This window comes from Lampris incognitus, chromosome 1 (genome assembly GCF_029633865.1).
Source record: "Lampris incognitus isolate fLamInc1 chromosome 1, fLamInc1.hap2, whole genome shotgun sequence".
Lineage (NCBI taxonomy): Eukaryota > Metazoa > Chordata > Actinopteri > Lampriformes > Lampridae > Lampris > Lampris incognitus.
In genome coordinates, this window is record NC_079211.1 from 51288574 (window position 1) to 51306730 (window position 18157).

Here is an 18157-nt window from a genome sequence, read left to right on the forward strand (position 1 = left end):
TGCTGCACCCCCACTGCCCATCCGGGAGGGCTGCAGACTACCACATGTCTCCTCCGATACATGTGGAGTCGCCAGCCGCTTCTTTTCACCTGACAGTGAAGAGTTTCACCAGGGGGACGTAGCGCGTGGGAGGATTACACTATTCTCCCCAGTTCCCCCTCCCCCCAGAACAGGCACCCTGACCGACCAGAGGAGGCGCTAGTGCAGCGACCACGACACACACCCACATCTGGTTTCCCACCCGCAGACATGGCCAATTGTGTCTGTAGGGACGCCCGACCAAGCCGAAGGTAACACGGGGATTTGAACCGGCGACCCCCGTGTTGGTAAGCAGCGGAATAGACCGCTACGCTACCCAGATGCCCCACAGCGTGAGATTTTGATTTTTTTCAGTTCTCCAAATAAAACGTATGCCTCCTTTGTTTTTTGAAAACGTAGGGTAAATAGGATGGGGAAAAGTAAGTGCATTTAAGAATTCACTGTAGCTGCCTTTTCAGTATCTGTATTTTGAAAATGATATAGATGTTTCTTTTGAATAATATAGTCACATACAATCACAATCTGTAGGACCTTTTATTCTGCATCAACTGCCCGGTCTGTTTTTCTAGTGTAATGTTCGGCGGCTTGTGCTTAGACATTGTTAACGGCGGGTGAATGGACATACACAGCACGTAAACACACGTGGAGAGAGAGCCACTACCTCCTCTCCTCACTTGGAAACGTTGGCATCGTCACCCTTCGTCAGTAAAATGAGGATTTACTTTAATGCCAGTGCCGATGGATGGACTGGTGGCGAGCACCAAGCAATTGCCTGCAAGAGAGGATTTTTTTTTTTCAAGATGAACTCGAGACTGAATGAATACCGAAGCTTAGATACCGTAGCTTCTAAAATTCTTGCAATTTGGAAACCACAGGGGCGGCACGATGGTGCAGTGGTTAGCGCGGTCGCTTCACAGCGAGAAGGTCCTGGGTTCGAGCCCCGAGGTAGTCCAACCTTGGGGGTCGTCCTGGGTTGTCCTCTGTGAGGAGTTTGCATGTTCTCCCCATGTCTGTGTAGGTTTCCTCCGGGTGCTCCGGTTTCCTCCCACAGTCTAAATACATGTAGGTCAGGTGAATCGGCTGTACTAAATTGCCCCTAGGTGGGTGTGTGTGTGTGTGTGCGTGTGTGTGTGTGTGTGTGTGGGCCCTGTGTGATGGCCTAGCGGCCTGTCCAGGGCGTCTCCCTGCCTGCCGCCCAGTGACTGCTGGGATAGGTTCCGCATCCCCGCACCGCTGAGAGCAGGACAAGCGGTTCGGATAACGGATGGATGGATGGATTCTGTATTTTTTTTCTAATGAGGGAGAAGGAGCAGATGTGATTTTCAGGATTTTAACAATATGATTAAACTTATTTTGCAGAAAAAAACCCAAATCAGACAATTTATTAAGCAGAGCATTTAATATGCCTTAAAACATGACTGGAGGGGGGACTTTAATCCCGACATCCCTAACACACTTGCATACTGTACAAATACACCACACCAGTGTTCATTCAGGTGTTGGTTGGTACAAGAGCAGTCAAGTGTTGCTCAGCACAATGGTCTGCCAAACCCTACTGCTGCAAAAAAAGATAAGGGTGTGGGGAAAAAAAGCAACCACACATACTCACTTCTATCTACGTGGTTCAGCCTTGCCTCAGATTTCATCTTCGTTCCTGTCTGTGTCCATTGTATAGGGGTGTAAGCCAACGGTACCCCTTGGCAAACCCCAGTTTGTGTGTACGGGAATGGTTTGAGAAGGTGTCATTCTCTCTATGCCTCCTCCGCTAGGCCCAGGGAGTCGGGGTGTTCCTGCCCGCCGCAGACGCTCCGGGCCTGGGGCCTAAAGACGGAAGCCTGGCTGCTCTGGTGGATGACTCCCCGCAGAAAAGGCTCCTCACCCAGAAGGCCACGCCACCGCCCTCGCCTCTTTTGTCCGAGTTGCTGAAAAAGGGAAGCCTCATCTCTGCCAGCCCCCGACTGGTAAGGAGGCATTTAAGCAAGAGATTTGTCTTAAAGTGAAACGGAAAGACAGCGTAATGTAAATTACTTCTGCCAAAATATTATATAGTTAAAAAGAAAATAAGGTGTACTAGGTTTAAATGGTTGGTTGAGCTTGATGAAAATGCTAATTTCCCTAAAATTATGTTAATGTTCTGAACAGGGTTGCACCAGTCATTTGTAAATTTGTCATTAAGTTTGTGTATTAAGTCTTCACTAGGTTCTTGGTATTAATTATTAAGTTGTAAACAAGTGATTTACTAATTTGGGTTGCACCGTTCAACGCTAAGTAATGTGGTAGCTAGTAAAGCCTTAGTAATGTGTAAATCTGTTACCAGGCAGACATCACAGCAGCCAGTCAATCAAAAACTGTTTACAGGGGTGTCCGGGTAGCTACCCGGATGCCCCTGCCTATTCCGTTGCCTACCAACATGGGGATCGCCGGTTTGAATCCCTGTGTTACCTCCGGCTTGGTCGGGCGTTCCTATAGACAACAATTGGCCATGTCTGTGGGTGGGAAGCCGGATGTGGGTACGTGTCCTGGTCGCAGCACCAGCACCTCCTCTGGTCGGTCGGGGCGCCTGTTCGGGGGGGGGACTGGGGGGAATAGCATGATCCTCCCACGCACTACGTCCCCCTGGTGAAACTCCTCACTGTCAGGTGAAAAGAAGCGGCCGGCGACTCCACATGTATCGGACGAGGCATGTGGCAGTCTGCATCCCTCCCTGGATCGGCGGAGGGGGTGGAGCAGTGACCGGTACAGCTCAGAAGAGTGGGGTAATTGGCTTGATACAATTGGAGATACCCTGAGATACTTGAACTCCTTCACTTGAGGCAACAACTCATCCCTGGGGGTGCAAGTGAGTTGGTCTTGTTCACGAGTGAGGGTAGGATGGAGCGAGAGATTGACAGGCGGATTGGTGCAGCATCAGCAGTAAACGTTGTACTGGACCGTTGTGTTGAATAAGGAGCTGTGTCAGAAGGTAAAGCTCTCAATTTACCAGTCAGTCTTCATTCCAACCCTCACCTATGGTGATGTTCTTTGGGTAGTGACCGAAAGGGTGAGATCGCGGGTACAGACAGCTGAAATGAGTTTCCTCCATAGGGTGTCAGGGCTCAGCCTTAGAGATAGGAGCTCGGACATCCGGGGGGAGCTTGGAGTAGAACCGCTGCTCCTTCGCATCGAAAGGAGCCAGTTGAGGTGGTTCGGGCATCTGATTAGGATGCCCCCTGGGCGCCTTCCTTTGGAGGTTTTCCGGGCACAGCCAACTGGGAGGAGACCCCGGGGTAGACCCAGAACTCGCTGGAGGGACCACATGTCCAGTCTGGCCTGGGAACACCTTGGGATCCCCCAGGAGGAGCTGGAGGGCGTTGCTGGGGGAGAGGGACATCTGGAATGCCCTACTTAGCTTGCTTCCACCACGACTCGACCCCAGAGAATCTGCTGATATGAGATGAGATGATGAGATGTGGTGTGAATTCTGACTTGCTAAATATTTACATGACAGTTTCACTTAGTAAGGATTTAGACCCAACTGGTACGGCCGCCTCCTGGATGATTCGGAGGCAGTACTTCAGTAACCTTCCAACAGAACCTTTGCAGTTGATCAATGCAAACTAGTCAGCAATGGATTCAGACATTCAGACCACAGCTAGTGTCTTCTTCTGCCTCCTGAGCTGTGCAGTAACGTAAGAGAAATGTAATAACTAGTCTTCTGAATACACTCAAACTGTTAACCTCTTTAAAAATCAAATGAAAGTTTTGGTAGGCCAACTAACCAGCAGCTAACTGTGTGTTTCCCTGGATTACCACCTAAAACAAAGACACATGCCAAAAATGATATATATTTTTTTTAGGATGTATTTGTAAACATTTATATACAGGTTACTCTCATCAATAAAAAGGGTGGGGTGTTTTGAATAACTGTTTCATGAATGCCATTACGGTAGACGGGCTGTTACTTGTCCACTTTGCCACAGGCCTCACGACACCCGTGGCGATATCTCACAACAAACCGTTGCCTCTTGCTAATTTCTTTGCTGAATTGTGTCCTGTATTTGGTTATGTCAGGTGGCGGAGGGCGACTCGACTACAAGCCTCACCAACGGTGTTCAGATCGCCACTGTTGCAGCTGCCATGCCGACAAGTCAAGACGTCGCCATAGGTGAATAAACCTACCATGAACAAAAACCTTCAGTCAGTGGCGTGATTATCATCCAAGAAGGGACAAACCACGAAGCCGTTTCATATGTTACATAGACAAAAATTAAAAGGTGGTAGTGGTTGGAGCGTCCGGGTAGCATGGCGGTCTATTCCGTTGCCTACCAACACGGGGATCGGCGGTTCGAATCCCCGTGTTACCTCTGGCTTGGTCGGGCGTCCCTACAGACACAATTGGCCGCGTCTGCGGGTGGGAAGCCGGATGTGGGTATGTGTCCCGGTCGCTGCACCAGCGCCTCCTCTGGTCGGTTGGGGTGCCCGTTCGGGGGAACTGGGGGGAATAGCGTGATCCTCCCCTGCGCTACGTCCCCCTGGTGAAACTCCTCACTGTCAGGTGAAAAGAAGCAGCTGGCGACTCCACATGTATGGGAGGAGGCATGTGACTCCTCACTGTCAGGTGAAAAGAAGCAGCTGGTGACTCCACATGTATGGGAGGAGGCATGTGGTAGTCTGCAGCATTCCCCGGATCAGCAGAGGGGGTGGAGCAGCGACCGGGACGGCTCGGAAGAGTGGGGTAATGTATAGCCAGGGGAAGTGAATGCTTGCATTTATCTCGACAGTCTGAACTTGTCCTGTCTTGCTCTTTTTAATTTTCCTGTCTCTCGGTGTGGAAAAGGGGTGTCCATTTTCAGGCCAAGCAATTACATATTGACTTTAGGTCATGGGCGTGGGAGTTTGAGTATGTGTGTGTCTGCCTAAGTATCATAATTTATATAACTTGATATGCTGTACCTGTGTTGATAGCTAGATAAGGGAAAAACGATTCTTGTGAATGTGCAGATCTTTAACAATATGCAGGGAAACACTCCTTCAAGAAGCTGGTTACCTTCAGAGTGTCACGTCATCGCCTCATGTGATGTTGAGCCAACTTTCATATCCCTGTTCATGTGTTGTTTTTCTGCCTGCATTCTCGTGTATGTATTTACATGTGTGTTTGGTTGTTTCTGTGCGTCAAGAGGTCGAAGCAGAAGCTGGCGTGAAGGTGGAGCTGAGTGAGGAAACAGGATTGGTGGAGGAAGACCTGGTGGCTGTGTCTTACATGGGCGATGAGCTGGACCTGGAGACTGTAGGAGACATAATTGCGATCATCGAAGAAAAGGTATGTTCCTTGTTTGTATGTGTGAAAGGTTCCACGTCACCGGAAACAAAAAATCTATCAACAAAGAAAGAAGAGCAGGGTTTTTGTGCACAAAACTTTATTTAGTAAATGTATTTATTGAATAAATAAAATAATGTAATAATAAAAGAAAAATAAAAAAAAATATTGATTGAAACTTTTATTACATTTATTTATTTAATTAATAAAATGGTTTAATAGTAAAATAAAAATAGAAATGTTTTTGAAAAAAATTAAGTAAAAATTTATTTATTAAAACTTTATGTATTAAATTTATTTATTTAATAAATTAAGAATTAAATAAAAAAAATTGAATACAAATAAAAAATATAAGTAAAAAAATTATTTATTAAATATAGTGGAGATGTTTGTGCCATTCATGGTTAGCCTAACTAGCAACCTATCTACTAACAACTATCAAAAAGCACTTCGTTAGAAATTTTAACTCTTTGTGTTGATTATCCAAGTAAAACTAAACTCAATTAAAAAATAGTCTTAGAGTACGTATCCAAGACAAAGCTACACACTGCTGTACGCAGGACACACATGTATAGCAGTTTGTGTACGTATGCACTTTATACCGACCTACTGCTATAGTGCACAGCCAAGCAAACCATGTCGGTGTCGTACCAAAATTTGCAGCTGTCAAAAATTGTGAGCTGCATGTGAACAATTTCCGCACATTCAGGATCACGTTCGTTTGAACTGAAATTCTGGGATTTGTGGTACGAAAATGAACTATTGTGACAACCATATGTCACCAAATCCACCAAATTTGGAGAAATTAGGGAAAACCCACTGATAGGGCGGGGTCATTAACCAAACCTGTCTTGAAACCGACATTAAGAACCTCTCACCGACTTAATCTCGCTCATGTCGGTTAATTCGGTTAATAATTTCTCCCCATGCGTGCGTTCACGAACTGTACCTTTAGAAAATACTACGTCATGTTCATCACGTGCCTCCGCCCCGTCACACTACCGTTAGTTCACTCAAAGCGAGCTGGCGGCGTGGACGACATGAGCACTGACACTGAGCCAACAAATAGGCCTCAACCTGAGCAGCTTATACCTAAGAACAATGCCGTGTCCGTCGTTTGGACGCAAGTCACGTGTAAACACTGTGGAAAAACAATTTCACCAACCAAAGGTACTGCCACCAATCTGTTTACTCATGAGAACACAATCACATCACCGAATATGAAGAGTGCGCGGCTCAAAAAAAGAGAGAGACCGACAAACGTCAAAGTGCTTCCACAAAGCAGCTGTCGCTAACACAAGCATTTACAAATGCCGTATGATATGCAAAATTACATGTCGCCTTGGTTAATTGTCTGAAAGGTCAGGCAGAAATTAGCATTTGGCTCGGTAGAAGAAACAAAATAAAAGGCCCAGGGTGCACAGATGCCACACTCATGCTCAGGGGTCTGGTGGCTGCTCGGCTGGAAATTGAGTTCATGTATTTCAAAATTATTTCCAACGTGGAAGAATTTGTTCCTGTTTGGGGACATGGAGATGTTCTGTGCACTGTAGAAAACCAGGTACTTATTCTTCAGTTCTGAAAAAGGGGAGGTCTGTATCTTTTGTGTTTGCTGTGTATGGGGACTGTTGTTCAATATGTATGTGTGTGTTAATAATACTGTTATTTTAATGTGAATGGAAAATTGGACTGTTAAAGACTTGGTTAAAGGTCAAAGGTCTCTTTCCCCCCATCCCAGGTGGATGACTCCGTGGAGGCCTTAGATGCAGCGGCTGTGGAAGCAGCCCTCTCGCTTTGTGAGGAGGGGGTCTCGGAGGGACACTCCCTGCCGGGCCCCTGGGATTCCCAAGAGCTGAAGACATCAGAACTGCCTGCACCCACAGCCCAAGATCTGGACCCGGTGCCAGAGACTCAGGACGTGGCTGTGACGACAGTCCCTACTCCCGCAGACCCGGACACCCCAAACCAACCAGTGATTAAGAAGGAAGAACAGCTCAAGGGGATTTGCGATGGTCCAGAGGCAGCGGGCAGTGACATCACTTCCTCTGTCGCCTCTGACGAGGGCACGGCAGGAAGCGAAGTCACCGAGGAGGGGGTGGCAGGGAAGGAAGGAGCTGAGGGAACGGTGAAGAGCGAGGGGGAGGATTGGAGCCAGTCGGAACCCAATCTGCCCTGTCTAGGTGGATGAACACACGTGCACTCGAACAAAAAAACATAAACACACACATACAGATACACACAAATGCACTCAAACCTTGCTGATGTGTTTTTTAATGTTCTGCTCTATCCCTTTGGTTTTGTTTCACAGACTCCGAGGACAGCTTTGTGTCAGGAAAAGAATCCAAGGTACCACAGGCGCACACACACACACCTTGACACACAACCTCTAAATGCAGCAAAATCACCAAAGTTTCCACTCCTTTTGGATCCAGGAGGTGAAGGAGGAGGAGCCAGGGAGTGAGGGTGACCCAGAAGAAGGAATGGAGCTGAAGGAAGAGTGTGGAGAGGGAGAGGGGGAGGGTTCCTATTTGTCGGAGGTGGAGCGGGCAGCCAGTGAGAGTGAAGATGGCTATGGCCCTGCCTCCCAGCGCTACACCACAGCCGATTCACTGGCCAGCAGCCCCGCCTCTTCCTCTCAGTTGTGAGTGTCCAGTAATGTATCCCGTTCCATCTGTGATAGTGATAATCATAGTAAAACACAGACACACACACACACACACATATATGTGCTACTGTGTTACTAATGTAAAAATAAGGGCCTGCATCAACGACAGGATACACCTAAATCCGAAAACTACAATTGACAATGTGCACTCTTAACCTATTGGCTCTGAATTAAGTTTGGTGTGCCCTAAGAAATGTGTTTATTAGGGCCCAGTGGCAATTAAAATCCTCTGTATTTAATTTTAATGTATCTTGCAATAACAGACATTATGGAAAGACATAATGACATTTCTGGACCACATTGGCTGTTGGCTGTTACGTTTATATATTTCTCCAAAGAAACTCAACAGTTGCTAGAGAAATATGAGAGTAGTTACTCTCTATACTCGCAAAAGGTTTTCAAGATGTTACAACAAACTTAGTCTTGTGAAAATATCTAAATAAGAGTCAACATTTGTCTTGCTGCATGCTCAATAATCCAGGTAAGAAAATCAAAGAAGGTTGAATCAGTTCATCTGGATGCAACGTTTATTGACAGATACGTTTCATCACTCAACTAAGTGACATCATCAGTCTCAACTGGCTGCAGGTATCCCCACCCTTATAAATAATACAGTACCATACAGTTCCTTATGACCGAAACCAGGGACCAGTTTCATATGCAACCATGGGTATGACCATGGATCATGGGTACTATTCACAGAGGATTAGGGATTTCTTTTTTCTTTTTTGGATTTTCCCCCCTCTTTTGCTCCGCAATTGTATCCGGCCAATTACCCCACAACACCTAGAGCGCTTCAAATACTTGGGTTCAGTTAAGAAAAATGACGGTGATTGTACAGACAACATAAAAATCAGAATTACCCTAGCAAAGAAAAGAATGATGGAGATGGTACAAATATGGAGAGATAGGGGAATAAGAAAAGAAGTGAAAGTCAGTCTACTTAAAGCACCCGTCTGGCCAGTGTTGTCATATGGAGCTGAAAGTGGGACATGGAAGAAAGCGATGGTAAACAGGGTTGAGGCTGCAGAGATGTGGCTTTATCATAGGATGCTTCCAATAAGTTGGACAGAGTAACGATCGAATGCTAGCATCCTTAATGAATTAGGAACAAAAAGAAGACCAATGGCACATATAATGAAAAGAAAGCTATCATTCTTTGGGCATACCTTTTGTCCAGGTGGAAGTAAATTAACAAAGACAGCGATTTTGGGAACTACACCAGCAAAGTGCAAGAGAGGCCGACCAAAAAGGCAGTATCATGATGACATCAGAGAATGGCTTAGTCTGAAAATATCGCAGGCAACAAGATCAGCCCAGGACAGAAAGAACTGGAGGAGACTTGTTTGGCAAGCATGTCATCCTGATGGTGCTGGCAACCCTCGCTAACGAGGAAGCCTTGAAGAAGAAGAATTACCCCACTCTTCCGAGCTGTCCCAATTGCTGCTCCACCCCCTCTGCTGGTTCGGGGAGGGTGCAGACTACCACAAGCCTCCTCCGATACATGCAGAGTCACCGGCCGCTGCTTTTCACCTGACAGTGAGGAGTTTCGCCAGGGGGACGTAGCGCATGGGAGGATCACGCTATTCCCCCTCCTCCCCCGAACAAGTGCCTCGACCGATCAGAGGAGGCGCAAGTGCAGCAACCAGGACACACACCCATATCCGGGCTTCCCGCCTGCAGACGCGGCCAGTTGTGTCTGTAGGGATGCCTGACCAAGCCGGAGGTAGCACAGGGGTTCGAACCGGTGATCCCCGTGTTGGTAGGCAATGGAATAGACCGCTACGCTACCCGGATGCCCAGGATTAGGGATTGTTCCAATCACAGCATTGTAAGATGGTGACAGATGTATAAGGACCGAAACCAACAACCAGTTTCATGGTCAAATATGGGTGTGCCCATTAAACTAGAGTGTCGATGGCCATGTGTACTATTCACATAGGGTTGGGGAATAGTTGTAACCACAGCATCGTAAGATGGTGACAGGTGTTACAATGCTGTAATTGCAACTATTCCCCAACCCCTTGTGACTAGTACACATGGCCATCGAAACTCTGGTTCAAGGTCACACCCATATTTGCAAATGAAACTGGTCGTTGGTTTCGGTCGTTATGCAACTTCATTGTACTGTATATGGGGTGGGGATACCTGCAATCAGTTTAGACCAGGGGTGGGCAGTCTTATCCAGAAAGGGCTGGTGTGGGTGAAAGCTTTTGTTCCAACCAAGCAGTTACACACCTTATCCCACTAATCAACCAGTAGCGTCTTTGGTGAGGAACTTGATTAGGAGACACAAGGTGTGTAACTGCTTGGTTGGAACAGAAGCCTTCACCCACACTTGCCCCTTTCTGGAGAAGATTGCCCACCCCTGGTTTAGACTGAAGATGTCAGTTGAGTGATGAAATGTATTTGTCAATAAATGCTGTATCCAGATGAATTGATTCAACATTCTTTGATAAGAGTCAACGTTGTCTTTACACAGTCTGGATCCTGGACAGTTAGAAGAAGAGCAGCCAAGAACTGAATGGCTTATGACTGAAGTTGACCCCTGTCTTTACTGTAACAGTAGATTGTGAGACAATATCTACATTGTTCTTATTTGGCGTAGGCGGGGATATGTGGGTCATGATCTTCGGAATCAGTTTTGGACTCAATTCCTCTTTGCTAAGCACTTTTTGGCTGCTGATGCACAAGTATTCTGACTCCAACTCGTGCTGTCTTTCCTCTTTTCTCTAACACCCGCGGTTTTTCTCTCCCACTGCCTCGACTTTCCGTTCCCAATAATTTCTTTTCCTTTCTTTCCCCCTCCCCATCTGTCCCCCTCTTACTTCCTGCCCTCCCCGTTTCTGAGGTAGGTCCACATGTGGTGAGGACCAAGAGGCTGTGCAGGCCCAGAAGATCTGGAAGAAAGCCATCATGCTGGTGTGGAGAGCCGCAGCCAATCACAGGTGAGCTCTTCCTGCATTATCTTACCGTGTCAGCCAGTCTCCACTGAACAGCTACTCCACAATCAGTCTGTCAGCCAGTCTCCACTGAACAGCTACTACACAATAAGTCTGCATTTTGATGCTTTCTTTTCCCAATTTCCTCCCCCAATGCCATTTTGACAGCATACCCAGTACAGCTGGGGATTTTCATCTGATTGCAGTCCACTCATAGTTAAATAGCCCAATGAATAAAGTTAATGGCAATTGTTCATAGTAGTGGGAGAAGCGTTATAAAATCCAAATATTCAAAACAGAAGAAAACTTTGCACATGGATTTCATGAGACCGGCGCGTAGGAGAGGGACGAGCGGATCAAAAGTTGGAAATAAACCCCTGCACGCTGTCTAGCTTGCAGTAATACATTTATTTGCAAAGTGTCGGTGCTAGACTTTCATTAGGCAGATGGTTTGTGACAACGAGAAGCCATCTTAAATAGGGAGTGGCTGTAAGCCTGCAACCAATCACATTCCCCACGTGCAATAGGAAGGCATAAATACCAAACATCAGTATACTATATGCAAGGCTCAGCGTTTTCAGTTTTTCAAGCCATCCAGCATGCCGAATTTCGCCACAAGAGGACACTGTTAAATCACCTCACACGAACAGAAACAACTTTTGGATCTGTGAAAACATAAAATCCAGGTGAAAATCATTTTAAAAATCTGGGTATTTTTTGACGAAAATCGGTAAAAACTGAAAACGCTGAGCCTTGACTATATGGCATTCTTCAATATCAGCATGAAGCTAGAAAAGTAAAACACTGTGTAGTAACAATCGTAAATGTATCCCAATGTGCTTACATTAAATGAGTAGTCACGGAAAGGTGCATCACTTCACCTGGACACAACATTTATTGAGAGAGAAACGTTTCATCATCATCTAAGTGACCTCTTCAGTCTCAACTGACTGCAGGTATCCCCACCCTTATGAACAACACAGTGGCATAACGACCGAAAACAACGATCGGTTTCATATGCAAATTACCGTTACCATTAACTAGAGTAACAAAGGCCATGTGTACCATTCACACAAGATTGGGGAATGGTTGCAATCACATCATTGTAAGATGGTGAAAGATCTACTTAGCCCCAACCCCCCCCCGCCTCGGTTCAGGATGATCGTTCCCTCTTCACATAGATGGCTTCTTTGACTCCCCGTTCAAACCAGCGTTCCTCCCTATCAAGGATGTGCACATCCTCATCCTTGAAAGAGTGGCCAGTGGTCTGTAGGTGGTGTAGACTGTGTAGGTGGTGTAGACTGTGGAGTCCTGGCCTGACGTGTTAGCTCTCCCGTGTTGCGCCATCCTCTTGGCCAGCGTCTGTTTGATTTCCCCGATGTACAATTCACGGCAATCCTCCTGGCACTTCATAGCGTACACTATATTGCTTTCAGTGTGGGAAGATGGTGGCGCGGACTCGCCTTTGCAGTGGCCTCACCCAGTACCGATTACGTCTTTGTCCACGTCTACGTCTAAGTTTGAGTCATCATGTGAAGTTTTTATTTTGAGCGTCGATTTTGCTTGGCTGGGAGAGCTGGAGAGCAGGAAAAAAAAGACTGTTGCTGCTCACTGTGCCTTTAGTTACTGTAGCTTATCAAGAACATTTCCAAGTAACCAGGTCACAACACGGTTTTGTTTTCTCCAATGTGGACAACCTGCATTATCATCGGCCTTCTGACATGCGTACAAATGTCATATGGATGAACGACACCTGTTTGTTGTCCCATATGGCTTCTTCTGGTGAGCATGTGATTTGTGACGTCTACATTGTGTCACGCCGGGGGGAAGGAGTTGAAGACCCAAATGCAGACAGCGGAGACAGAGTGGGATAGAACAAGGTTTTATTAACATAAACACACTCACAACATGGGGAACGTAGATTCAGGCAGCAAGAAAGACCAGAGATGAGACGTGATCTATTCAGCTACCAAAAGTCAGTGTGTGTGTGTGTGTGTGTGTGTGTGTGTGTGTGTGTGTGTGTGTGTGTGTGTGTGTGTGTGTGTGTGTGTGTCAATCTGACAAAGCGCCAGGGCAACCAGGGGGAATATATACCCTGCTGGAGAGCCAGTCAGGGAAATTGAGAACAGGGGCCTCATGTATCAGTCGTTACTATGGGCAAATTTGTGCGTACACACCTGTGGAATTTTTTAGCCCTCACGATTGTCTGACAGACAGCTGCAAAGCATGATGGTTAGTTGTAATTCCTTCCTCCTAACATCTATTGTCTACCTCTTGCAACGAGCAATCACCCAGGCCTGCAAAGACATCAGTGTTAGCTAATCGGTGTCTAATTTCGGAGGTTACCCAGGTTCTACACTGGTCTCTGAGACAAACTTCAGGGCTAAAAAATCCCATGGGTGTGTAACAACACATTTGCCCATAGTAACGACTGATACACGAGGCCCCTGGTGAGCAGGGCAGGGACAGGCTCACCAATTAGGGAATGGGGAGCAGGGCAGGGGAGGGCAGGGCAGGAACTGCAAGCCAAATAAGGGACTGGGGATCAGGTAAGTACAGCACGGGCAATCAGCTAAATGGGTTACTCAGGTAAATGGGGCGCAGGTGAACCGAAATACTAATCGGGGGATGGGGACCAGGTGAGCCTTGATGACTCAGACCACACAAGCATGACACACTGATGTGTTGATAATTTCATCATTGTAGGCAAGGTGAGCATGAGAATGGGACTGCAGGGAAATGGTTCTGACGTTTACAATAAATGCTGGTACTGTCATCTTGTGTTATTGTGTTTGTTTGCTTTTGACATTAATTACATTACAGTAATTCGACAACACTATCATGCAATCAAGATTTAAAAAATAACACTGTTAAATACGGTTACACACGCGTGTCAAATTTTAACAGGTTTGAGTTAGATTTTAACGATGTAAAGTGTGATTATATTACTCTGAAGAGTGTGATTATGCCACAGTGTTCAATATTTTTACACATTTTAGTGTTAATTTTAACACATTTTTAGTAGAATTTACTCTGAAAGTTTGGCTATAGAGTAAATTTAACAGTATTTTCGGGTGGGACCAAGTGTTTTCTGAAATGTAGTTACATTCAACTCTGTTAAATAAACACTTACTTGGTGTTAATTTAACACCTACAGTGTTAATTTAGTGCTGCTGGTTACTGTGTATAACCAACAACAAATGTTTTCAGTGTTTTTCGGTAAATGCTTGCTAGGGAGTGCTTCTCTTTTGAATCAGATGTTTTGTGGGTTGACATTTTCAGTGCTTTCCAGAAAAAAATGGGATGGTTGGTTCAAAACATTGAATATGGCAATGAATGGTTTGTTGCCAAGGGGATTTATTATAACTGAGCTATGATCAAGTGGGGTTTTAAGTGGATTGCACTTAAGATATTGTTCCCTGGTTGTTTCACTATGGGTATATCTGACAAAATGGGACGTATTTTCAGGTAACTATTGAAATGATAGAATTCTGGAGGTGAGAATAACAAAGAGCTCCAGGCAGCTACGGCCGGTATTTGATGTGTGTGTGTGTGTGTGTGTGTGTGTGTGTGTGTGTGTGTGTGTGTGTGTGTGTGTGTGTGTGTTACCTGTAGGTATGCCAGCGTCTTCCTGCAGCCTGTATCGGACGACATTGCCCCCGGTTACCACAGCATTGTGCACAGGTCAGGTTACTTATACTCTCTCCTTTATAAATGTATGAATAGTCATTGTTTTTGTTTATTTATTTATTTATTTATTTATTTCGGCGGTGTATACAGAGATGTCTTTATATGGTTTGGAGACAGTGGCACTGACGAAAAGACAGGAGGCGGAGCTGGAGGTGGCAGAGTTGAATATGCTAAGATTCTCACTGGGAGTGATGAAGAAGGACAGGATTAGGAACGATTATATTAGAGGGACTGCTCAAGTTGGACGGTTTGGAGACAAAGCAAGAGAGACAAGATTGAGGTGGCTTGGACATGTGTGGAGGAGAGATGCTGGGTATATTGGGAGAAGGATGCTGAATATGGAGCTGCCAGGGAAGAGGAGAGGAGGAAGGCCAAAGAGGAGGTTTATGGATGTGGTGAGGGAGGACATGCAGGTGACTGGTGTGACAGAGGAAGATGCAGAGGACAGGAGGAGATGGAAACGGATGATCCGCTGTGGGAACCCCTAATGGGAGCAGCCGAAAGTAGTAGTATACAGAGATGTCTTTCCTCTGTATCCATGTTGGTTCTTTTTTTGGGGGGGGATTTTTTCCCCCCTTTTTCTCCCCAATTGTACTTCGCCAATTACCCCACATCTTCCGAGCCGTCCCGGTTGCTGCCCCACCCCCTCTGCCGACCTGGGGGAGGGCTGCAGACTACCACATCTTTCCTCCAGTACATGTGGCGTCGCCAGCCGCTTCTTTTTACCTGACAGTGAAGAGTTTCACCAGGGGGATGTAGCGCATGGGAGGATCATGGTTTTTCCCCACAGTTCCCCCTCCCCCCCGAACAGGCACCCCGACTGACAAGAGGAGGAGCTAGTGCAGCGACCAGGACACACACCCACAGACACGGCCAATTACGTCTGTAGGAACACTTGACCAAGCCGGATGTAACACGGGGATTCGAACCGGTGATCCCCGTGTTGGTAGGCAATGGAATAGACCGCTATGCTACCCGGATGCCAGATACTCTTATTTCCAAACATAGAACCTATTCTGGCTGCTGAGTCAAACACAGAAAAGATGTGCTGGTTGGGTTAGCCGGAAGCTTTTGGATAATCTTTGTGGTATATCAAAAAGCTGTAATTCACCTTTTCAACTGGCCCAGTGTGCAGGAGATACTTTTCTGTTTACGATGTACAAGAACAATGACCTGGATAGGACACTAGAATAGTACACCCATGTTTAACCCAGGAATATTCTGTTTGTAGGAGGGTGGTTCTAGATATTGTAATTAGATCGTTAAACGTCAGTGTTCTTTATTTTAGCCATTCTTAATTAAACATCTCTCGACATAAATGATGACACTTTGACGCATTATGGCTCATTCACTGTAGTGGTAATGCAGTGCATTAACTTAAACGCATTTATTCCTCCTTACCTGTCCTTTGCATCATGCTGCAGGCCCATGGACCTGTCCGCCATCAAGAAGAACATCGAGTCGGGTGTAATCCGCACCACGGCCGAATTCCAGCGCGACATCATGCTAATGTTCCAGAATGCTGTCATGTACAACTCCTCGGACCACGACGTCTACCACATGGCACTGGAGATGCAGCGGGATGTGCTGGAGCATGTGCAGCAGTTCTTGGCCACCCAGCTCATCATGCAAACCTCGGAGAGTGCCATCTCCACCAAAAGCCTCCGTGGCAGGGAGGGGGGCCGCAAACCGGGCGAACCAGCTGAGAAGGTGAGTGAGGTGGAGGGGTTGGGTGTTTCTTGGGGAGTTTGGGTTCCTTTACGATGTCCCGGAAAGTCTGCTAAAGTTCATGACATGAGAGCTGTCATGAGAGCTGTTCATGACATGAGAGCTGTCATTTTTCAGTTGTGGAAACATACTGGAAATAGAATATCTGACAAAATATGGGATTGTGGTTTTTATGCAGCTATAATATCCACCAATATTTATAAGTGGCTTTTAGAAAGTATTGAGACCCTCATCTTTATGCATGCTCAATATTCCAGGTAAGGAAATCACAGAAAGTTGAATCAGTTCATCTGGACACAACATTTGTGGAGATAAACATTTCAATCTCTCATCCAAGTGACCTCTTCAGTCTCAACTGACTGCGGGTATCCCCCGACCTTATAATCAGCACAGTTACATAATGATGGAAACCAACGGTTTGTTTCGTATGCAAACGCCAGGACTGTGCAGTCTACACCTATCTACAGGCCAGTGGCCACTCTTTTAAGGATGATGGTTTGCACATCTTTGATAGGGAGGAATGCTGGTTTGAACAGGGAAGTCAAAGAAGCCATCTGTGTGAAGAGGGAACAACCATCCTTGAACCGGGGGGGGGGGGGCGCAGAGTACAGCTGTCGCCGTCTTACAGTGCTGTGGTTACAACTATTCCCCAATCCTTTGTGAATAGTACATATGACCATTGTAACTCTAGTTAATGGTCATGGCAATTTGCATATGAAACCAGCCGTTGCTTTCGGTCGTTGTACAACTGTGCTGTTTATGAGGGTGGGGCTACCTGCAGTCAGTTGAGACTGAAGAGGTCACGTAGATGAGTGATGAAACGTTTCTCTCAATAAACGTTGTGTCCAGATGAACTGATTCAACTTTCTGTGATATTCAGACCCCTTTAGTTTTTGCACAGTGTTGTAGATTTAATTTTAAATGGATAAAATTGCCTTTTTTTGCTGTCAATCTACACTCAGTAACCTGTAATGACAAAGGGAAAACGTTTTTTTAGACATTTTTCTAAATTTATTAAAAATCAAATACTGAAACTCTCATTATTCAGTATTCAGACCCTTAATTAAGTATTTTGAAGAAGCCCCTTTGGCAGCAAGTACAGCTTTTAGGGGTACGGGGCGGCACGGTGGCCCAGTGGTTAGCACTGTTGCCTCACACTAAGAAGGTCCTGGGTTCAAACCACAGGCCATCCCAGGTCCTTTCTATGTGGAGTTTACATGTTTTCCCCTCGTCTGTGTGGGTTTCCCCCAGGTGCTCTGGTTTCATCCCATGATCAACAAGACATGCATTTTAGGGTTAATACTCCTGCCTGTGCCCCTGAGCAAGGCAATGGAAAGAACTGGAGTTGGCCCCCGTGTGCTGTACCACAGCCGCCTATTACTCCTGTACAATAGGATGGGTTAAATGCAGTACAAATTTCATTGTAACCGAACAACTAACTGTACAATGACAAAATAAAGATACTTCCTTTCTTTCTTTCTTTCTTCTGGTCCTTTTGGGTAAGTCTCTACAAGCTTTGCACACCTGGATCTGGGCAATTTATTCCATTCTTCCTGGTGGATCCTCTCAAGCGCCATCAGATCGGATTGGAAACACCAATGAACCGCCTTCTTCAGGTCTCTCTACAGCTGTTCTATGGGTTAAGTCTGGGCTTTGGCTAAGCTACTCAAGGACAGTCACAGACTTGTCCTGAAGCCACTTCATTGTTGTCTTGGCTGTATGCTTTGTGTCATTGTCATGTTGAAAGGTGAACCGTCGCCCCACTCTGAGGTTGCTTGCACTCTTGAGCAGGTTTTC

General features: G+C 46.1%; 1 protein-coding gene across 2 annotated transcripts in view; it reads left to right on the top strand.

Moving 5' to 3' along the window:
- The window catches only part of brd8b (bromodomain containing 8b), a 49973-nt gene that overhangs the window by 16591 nt on the left and 15225 nt on the right, over positions 1-18157 (top strand). For both annotated transcript variants that reach the window (XM_056296126.1, XM_056296117.1), the window contains exons 9-17: positions 1809-2000; positions 4090-4183; positions 5196-5338; positions 7074-7515; positions 7644-7681; positions 7768-7976; positions 10856-10948; positions 14558-14626; positions 16057-16342. In XM_056296126.1, the coding sequence (XP_056152101.1) occupies positions 1809-2000; positions 4090-4183; positions 5196-5338; positions 7074-7515; positions 7644-7681; positions 7768-7976; positions 10856-10948; positions 14558-14626; positions 16057-16342 (1566 nt within the window). The remainder of the gene's footprint in view (positions 1-1808; positions 2001-4089; positions 4184-5195; positions 5339-7073; positions 7516-7643; positions 7682-7767; positions 7977-10855; positions 10949-14557; positions 14627-16056; positions 16343-18157) is intronic.